The 8,377-nt window shown below is 56.0% G+C and overlaps 1 protein-coding gene across 1 annotated transcript in view; it reads left to right on the forward strand.

Annotated features, from left to right (window-relative positions):
* Positions 1 to 7,346, forward strand: part of STPG1 (sperm tail PG-rich repeat containing 1) — a 67,680-nt gene extending 60,334 nt beyond the window's left edge. The window contains exons 8-9 of the mRNA XM_030887993.2: positions 5,174 to 5,358; positions 7,167 to 7,346. Of these exons, the coding sequence (XP_030743853.1) occupies positions 5,174 to 5,358; positions 7,167 to 7,243 (262 nt within the window). The 3' untranslated portion in view covers positions 7,244 to 7,346. The remainder of the gene's footprint in view (positions 1 to 5,173; positions 5,359 to 7,166) is intronic.
* The last annotated feature ends 1,031 nt before the right edge of the window (positions 7,347 to 8,377 follow it).

Genomic DNA, 8,377 nt, shown 5'->3' on the forward strand with positions numbered 1-8,377 from the left:
GGAGAGCACTGCAGTGAACACAGCCCTACGAGTGGCCTGCAGTCCAGGGGCCTGCCATGGCCTCAAGCTCGGGCTGGCCTTGGTGAGGGGACAGAGCCCAGGATCCACGGCAGAACTCAGTGGTTTGGAGCGGCTCTCAGCACCTCTCCATGTGCCAGCAGAGGGGGGCCTCCCATTCCTGACGCTCCACGACCCTAGATGGGGGACAGTGAGCATGGAGCCAGGCTGGGCTCCCAAAGGCGGTCCCGGAATCTGTAGGATTTGACACGATGAAGCCGAGAACCATATAATTTTGTTTATAAAGCAAGAAGATAAAACTGAAGTGTGCTCGGGGCTTATTCTGAGAAGCATCCATTGGTTAATGTTGAATGATGAAGAAGCTGATATTAAAAACAAGAACCCATAACGGAATATCGAGAGAGTAAGCAAACGCAGGCCCTCTAACCGGAGCCTTTGCACCCTGGGTCCCGGGAGGGGAGACCCCAGGAGCACACGTTCACGTGACTTCTGTGGAGCCTCGGTCCTCCGCAGCCACACTGACCCTAGTCAGCCCTCCTGGGCGGCACGGGGCAGCCTGTGCTGTTTCTGTCCAGGAAGCCCACACAGCGCAGGCTCCTGACTTCGCACGGGTGTAGCATGGCAGAAGGCCTGCCTGCGTTGCCCTTGACTGGAATTCTATTCTGGGAAAGTCAAAATAGTCTCTGGCTCAGCCTTCTTCAGACACCAGGAGGAAAGAGGGAGGTGTTTGACCTCAGGAATCGCGATGTCCTGGTGGGATAAATGGAAGAAGCACTGTGAGGGGAGGGGTGGAATGCTCCTCCAGATGGCCTCAGGAGTCTGGTGGCAGGATGGGGAAGGCGTCACCCGGGAAGCCGGTTGAGGAGGTAGGATGGCCTGGTGGGTATAGTACAAGCTCCTCAGACTTCAGTCAAACCTCCCACCTTGAGGGTGGGGTGATAGTGGTGCACCTGATCGCCAAGGATTCAAAGCCACGCTTAGAATTTGGATTGCTGGGGTACAAATAGCAGTACCCGCAGAGCTCACCAGGACCGGCATGTAATATGCTTTCCATAAACGGTAGCCATTTATGTTTGTGCTCATCGATGCACCCGCAGGTTGGCAGTTTAAAGCCCACCCAGCAGCCCCTCGGAAGAAAGGCCTGGCACCCCGACTCCGTGAGGATCCCAGCCAGGAACGCCGCGGGCAGCTCTGCTCGGGAGTTGCCGTGAGCTGGAATCAGCTTGATAGCAAAGGCGTGGTTTGGGTTTTGACAAGTGGGTGCTCCTCTTATCAGAGTGCTGAGTGGTCCCACCGCCTGCCCCCGAGGTTTCTGGAGTGGCCCCCTGGGGCTGGGAGGGTTGCACGGGCACTCTGGGCCCTCAGCTGAAGGGCACGTCCTGGGGTGTTCCCAGGCCCTGGCCACCTTGCTGACTCAGAAGCTCAGAGGCTTTGTCAGCCCTTGGCGTGTTGTTGGAAGCGTCAGCCACGGTGTCACGTCTCCAGGCCGTCACAGCAGTGACTCAGTGGGCTCTGCTGAATCAGGCGGAGGGTTTTGGGAGAACACAGTAGTTCCTCCTAGGGGCTGCCTCTGGTTCGCACCCAGCGACATCTCTCTAACCCTGGCGGTACTTCCTGGAGTTTTTAAGCCGCCGGTTTTGCACAGACACGCCGCCCTGTCACAGCCAGAGCTGAAGAGGCCAGCCCCGCTGGCCCCCCTCCAATTTGGGTAATTACATTGGACCCACCTACGGTTCCCCTGGGATTTTCAATTAGATATGGGGTGCTTCTTCCTGAACGCCTGTAATCTGCCGTCAGTCCGCTACCCTGTTAAACAGATACTGCATTCCACCCCAGAGGCAATCGGCGGCCCTTTCATGAGGAGGGAAAAAATTGCCCCTTTCTCCCTCCCGACCCTGGGAATCCCCGAGGCAGAGTGGGCCTGTGCCTGGGAGTGTCCCCAGGGTCTCGGATGCCTTCCCTGCCTTCCCCGGGTGACCTGCTGAGCCCTCTGAGACCGTCATTATTCTCAGGCGATTTGCAAACAGCTCACCCTGGAAGTTGCAAACACACTTAATCCGGCCGTGGCCAACTCAGAGCCTTTGATAGATGTGTTCTTTCCACGGGGCAGGACCAGGTGGCTTTGATAACAGCACTGAGGCTCATAAAAGCCCTGCCACAATGCGTTTGGGGTTGCCCTGGGCTTGATCTGGCCTGACCTTTGTGATTTGCCCAGCCCCACCTGACAGGGTGGCACCAGCCCTGGCGGGTGAGAGAATGTCAGGTGGGGGTCAGAATGTCAGGCTCACTTACCTCTCATCCACCCTCGGCCTGTGTCTGGGTGAAAGTCCCCCAAGCTCATGTCACATTCCCAGGATAGGGCTCGAGCCCTCAACGGTGAGGGAATCCAGCCCCCTCCCTGGAATTGCTGGGCAGGCACCCAGCATGGAAAACCCGACCTGTTGCGTGCCGAGGAAAAGAAGAGTGGCCGGCATGGGCAGGATGTGTGGAAGGCCTGGGGCTCTGGGCCAAGAGCTTCCACCGAGCTCAGCTCGCATGGGGATTCCAGCTCTCCTTGCCAAAGTGTCGTGGGGCTAGTTCCTCTCAAACGCATGTCCTCCCAGGGACTCACAGAAGGGGACACCTAACCCCATCAGGCAGAAGTGGGGGAGGGGTGTGGGGGGCTGGGGGGGACCGGCCAGAGACTGAGTACAGTTGGCAGGGAAAAGAGGTGGCCTGGCAGCAGGAGCAGCCTGGGCAAAGCGAGTTGCTGAGCAGTGTTAGACACTCTTGGCTGGTTCTGGAGGGTCAAGTGGGAGCAAGGCAAGGAGACCTTGCCTGTCCCCACCCTTTCTGCTCGAAGAATCCCTGCTGCTCTTTCAGGGCAAAGGCCACCTCTTCAGGATGGATTTCAGAGTTCATTTGTTGGAATTCATCTTTTGTGTCTGTATATATGTGTGGTGGGGGGAGGTTGGGGGAGTGGGGCGGGGGCCTTGGGGAGAGGCCTGCACTCTCAGTGCACTGAATTTTACATTTATTCTAACATACCACATGTCTTCTAAAGATCAGACTAGTGCTTTCCTTTGAATGAAGGTTCAAGCAGCCCTGTTCATAACAGCCCTTTGGCAGGTGAGGAGACTGAGGCTCAGGGACTTCCACAGCTATTGGCCGGGAAGCCCACTCTTTGGTCCACTGGATAACTGCATTGGATTGTCACCGGTAGTGGACTCATCCTCCCCTTTCAAGTCATCAGGGCATTCCGTCTAGAACAGCCTGGCCTCCCCTGGGTGCCTAGCACAGAGTCGCACATGCCACTGGTACCCAGTGATGCTCCACAGAGCTGAGCTGAAGGTGCCATGCCCTCCTGGCTGGACTGGTGGAGTGGAGGGCGAGGATCTAGCCCATGCTCACCAGGGCGGCTGGTGCGATGCTGACTCAGCGTGCTCTAGCCTCCTGTAGACGGTCCCGATGATGGTCTCCTCCAAGACTAGAGTGGGCATCTCAGGCTGAGGTGACCCAGACTGATGGGCTAAATGAGATGACCGCATCCAATGGTTGGCTCCAGCTGCCTCTAGTTTCCAGGAATTGAGCCAGTCATATACTTAGCAGATTTCTCAGGGTGCCTTAAAGAGGGAGCCACAAGCCAGAACAAGAGGGCAGTTTGCTGGTCACCATGGTAACCAGATTGGAGGGGAAGAAAGGAGGGACGGTTTTGTTTCTTTTCCCCCCGCCTTTGCTTGTGCTCACCTTTCTTCAAAACGTGGCCAGGTCCATCCAGTCCCCCACAAAGCGTCCACCTCCAGGATGTCCACATTAGCTTTGGTGGCTTTCTCACTGAGCAGCCCCCAAGGTTCCCCTGAGACCCAACTCCTAATGACTATGTGCTGGCACAATGCTAGGGGCTTTCCATTCTCTTGATCGTGGCTCCCTTAAAAACAGTGGGTGCGGCTGCTCCCAGCCAGAGACACTGCTACTGAGGTACAGAGAGCCCAGGGGGCTCGACCCCACAGCCAGTAGTGGCAGGACTGGAATTCAGACCAGGACTGCCTTCTCCAGAACTGACCCCCTCTGTGACTTTTTCTCACCAAGTTCTCTGGCGGAATAGGGAGGCTGAATAAGGCGTCTCTAGGTCCTCTCTAGCTCCCAGAGTTGAAGAATCCTTGAGAAGTGTTCCTCAAGGGCAGTGTGTCCCAGTGGCCAGGAGCCCCGGGCCCCTTCCTCTGATGGGATGCTCTGCTGGGGGGTGGGGCGGGGCTCCGTTGGCCATTCAGTGCTCTGAGGACCTTGCCTTCCCGTTCAGTGAGCGGCAGGATCGCACAGTGCAGGGAGCAGCAGGACTCCCACAGCAACCCCAGGATCCCCCAGCCAAGTCAGGTCCACCAAAGGCCGTCGCTTAAAGGGATCTCAGGTCATCTTGTCCAACCCCTTCATTTTAGAGATGAGGCCATTGAGGCCCAGCATGAACAGTGACTCAGCTCAAGTACAAATTCTAGTCACTTGTTCCCTTCATTCTCTTGATTCCAGAGATAAAAGGAGGGGGAGACAGATCTGAAAACAGACTGTTATGCAGACTGCTCTTGATTTCCAACCCAATGTTTTCTACTCCAGCACCCTGCCTTGCCAGGAAGATTCTGGAATTCCAAAACTGGAATGGCCTCTAGAGATCATCTAGTCTTCAGAGGACAAGTCCCCAGGACGTGGGCTGCTTCTTTCCCTGCCCTGGCCCATGGCAGACATCACAAGTAGATCACCAATGCCTTTTCCCATTGAGCCGACTTGAGGCTTCAGAGTTCTTAACACAGAGCACCAGCCAGACACCGCCAGTCGATCAGAGGTGTTGAGATGAATTCTGGTAGACTCCAAAGTGACATCTGCAACCAATGTACACTGACCTCTCGCCCCGTACCAGGCCTGTCCGGAGTCCTGGGGTCTAGGGGCATCATCTCATTTACTCTTGGTAACAAGCCTACTAAGTAGGTTGGTTGTGATACCATTGTGCAGGGAGGGAGACTAAGGCAGGAAGCCCAGAGACCCCCAGCTTACTCGTGGAGCTAGGACTCTACCCAAAGTCTCCTGGTGCCTCGAGTCCGGGCTAGACTTAGTACTGTGTCTGAAAGCCGGCCTTACCCGCCACAGACGGCTGTAGTGACCTCTTCACATTCTGTCTCTCCTGAAGGAAAAACCCCGTCCTGAACTTCTCTGCCCAGCCTTTGCCTCTCCCGCCTAAGCCGCCTTTCCCGGGCCCTGGTCAGTATGACATTGTGGACTACACCCCCAAGAACTTCATCTCGAGCGCGTCGTTCGTGTCCAACACCAGGCGATGGATGGCGGGACCGTCCCAGCTGGGGCTCCCCGGCCCAGGTCAGATTGGTTTAAATGATTGTAAAACCAAATCTTCCAGAATTGCTTGTTATTCCCGGGCCATCAAATGCCGCTGATTTATAGGCTGCTTGCCAAACAGGACGGGGTTAAAGGCGATGGAGAATTGTTATCAGCTCACATCCCCAGAGAATATTTCTTCTTTTCTTAATTGAAAGGGCTTTCTACTTGATCAAAACCAGAGATTCATAGTTGATGACCATGAACTGCCAGCAGGCTGAACGGTGGGCTCCGGGGAGTCTGGCCTTGAAATCACGTGCCGGTCTGGAGTAGACACACATTTCCTGAGGAAGGGGAGGAGGTCATATAGCTTTTGTCAAATTCTCAAAAAGCTTCATGCTCTTTCTTTCTTTTTTAATTGTGAAAACATACCACGTTTGTCAACTCAACATTTGTCAGGGGTACCCTTTAGAGGTCCCTGTCCTCAAACCTGCTGGCAGTGGTCTGGGCTGCCAACGCATTTTCCAGATGGGGATAGCTGGAGAACCAGCTGCCTGCACAGGCCCACAGGAAGTTAGAGGCCGGGCTGTGAGCCTGTGCCCCAGGTGTGCTGAAATAAACCAGGGAAGACTCCTTGGAGCGCTCCTTTGACCCTGTCTAGTTCAGCGTCCTCTTGACAGATGAGCTTAAGCAATGATGCCCTGTTAGCTTCAGAATCTACCTGAAGGCTAACATCCCAAGGGGCTGACTCACCCTGATGGGTGGTCTCTGAGCATGTCTACCAATCTGCAGCACTCTGGTGGTGGTGGGGGTCCCTTATAGCTTTACAATGCCCCTGCAAGGTCTAGGGCTGGGAGCTGTGTAGCTGGGCAGGTGGCATGGCGAGGAGGAATACAGGTCTGACAAGGCTACAGGTAGGCCCACTAAATCCCTCTCCTCCCTGGTCCTGGGGAGGCAGACATGAATTTGACCTGGCGTTTGACTCCCAATGGCCTCATTCTGGATGGGAGACATGCTCTCTCAACACACACGAAGGTAAAGGTAGAGTGCAGTGGGAGAGCTTCACTCTCACAGCCTTGGTTTTGCAAATCCAGTGACACCCAAGCCAACAAGACTTGACCGTGAGGTGTCTGGCTAGCCCAGAGAGGACTCGGTCTGGGTTGGCAAATGCACAGGTGCCCCACCTGAGTGGTGAGCTCCAGGAGGCCCCAGGGCTGGGCTGGGCGGGCTTATTGGTCTATCTGACCAAGTGCACTCGGGCTGTTTGAGCACCTTCTGCATGCCATGTCTGGTGCCAGGAGCCCAGCACTTCCTGCTACTGCACCCGCCTAGGCCCAGGTGGACTCCTCTGAAGGAACCTCCTGGGCACGCCCCGATGAAGGCATCTGCCCTCTTGACACCCAGTGGGCACAGAAGTACCTAGTTCCCTTTCAGCAGCTTCTCAGGCCCTGCACTAGCCCAGCCTGTGTCAATACAGGAGATGCGGTGTGGTTCCCAAGCCTGGTGTGCTCTTCGCTACTCATTTCCTAGGGAACCATACCTGTAATTGTAGATTTTACATTTCTGAGCATTCCTGTACTAACAGGATCCTGTACAAAACAGGATCCCACCAAACTAACACCTGGCTTTTTAAGAACTCTGTTTCCCTCGGTGCCTTTGTAAACACTTTGCACAGTTTCTGCTGTGGGCTTCAAGAGGCAGCAGCAGAGTTTAAGTCCTGCCTGTGAGCGCCCCGCAACATGTAAGACATGGGTCCTGACTCAGGGCCCTGCTGACTTCCAGAATGCCGCCTCGTCCCACGCTCCAGCCCTGACCTTTCCTCCCACTAAGCTGCCTCTCCCTCCTTGCAGCCACCTACAACCCGGAATCCCCAGGCAAGCAGTCCTTTCTCTACAACGAGGACCATAAATGGATCCCAGTGCTGTAGTGACGTCACAGACGCTCGGGGAGAAGCCTGGCCTCTGGCCCACCTGACTCAGCTTCCCCATGACTTTTTAAAAGAGAATACATTTTTCCTGTGTGACATCCAACCATCCCAGCCTGGTGTTGTCCTGGTCTCCAGCTGCCTTCTCCAGACTGGCTGCCACCCCCCACTGGCTCCAGTGGGCTCCTGCATGGACTGAGGAGTGGACAGAGCCTCCCTCGGCCGCTTCACCCTGCACCCATCTGGCTTTGGGTGCACCTTTGCATCCTAGACTGCCAGGCTCCTGGAGTAGGACTGCAGGGAGCAGGCAGTGTTGGGAAGACTGGGCTGAGCCAGGGCTCTGGGGTAGCGGAGGGCTGGGGCCATGCGCCCCCGACGCTTCTTCTGGCCTTGGCTCCCGGACTCTTCCTTCAGTTTTAACGGGGAAGGCCCAGAGCACCTATGGCAGAGACACAAAGGTGGTCAGGGCGTTCACATCTCACCTTCAGAAGGATGTGGTGTCTCATGCTCTCACGGTCCACCTTCTGAAGGGACTTCTAGGCCCTGCATTTGACAGAGGCCGTGGCCGGGCCCTGTGGGAGTCAGAGTCCTGGGGATGGTTGTTCTGAGGCTCGGGGAGGCCACAGTGCACCCATACCTGCAGGGTCTCCTTTCCCCAACCTCTCCCCGCCCCCTCCACCCTGCTCTGACCTCCCGCTCCAAAGTCACGTCAGAGCAAGCCTTGGTGACCAACTTCGACTCGGTCTTTAAAGGGTCTTTTCTGGCCAACTAGTTTCTCTCCAATAAGAGGACACAGCGGTTGCCACACACACCCCTTTCCCAAATACTGATGTTACTTTTCGCTCATGGAAGTGAGTCTCTCGTGTAGGTTGCCTCTCCTCAGACACACGCACACACACAGGGCTGCTCTCTCTGTTTGCCATCACTTCCCCAGTGGCCCCTGATAGGCTCTCCCCGTGGAGCGGGAGGCGAACATGTGGACTAACAGGCCAGTATACTGCAGTCTTGCTTCTCGCGGAAGGGAGATGGTCGCTCTGTCACCTTCTGCTCCCCCCGAAGGCCCTCTTGCTGTGGGATGCAATGCAGGGGCAGCCCGGAGCTCTGTTGTCAGGCCCAGGAGCGCCCTCCCAGCGATTG

Source organism: Echinops telfairi, unplaced genomic scaffold, assembly GCF_000313985.2.
Source record: "Echinops telfairi isolate 266 unplaced genomic scaffold, ASM31398v2 ScPeMD7_7457;HRSCAF=8495, whole genome shotgun sequence".
NCBI classification, from domain to species: Eukaryota; Metazoa; Chordata; class Mammalia; order Afrosoricida; family Tenrecidae; genus Echinops; species Echinops telfairi.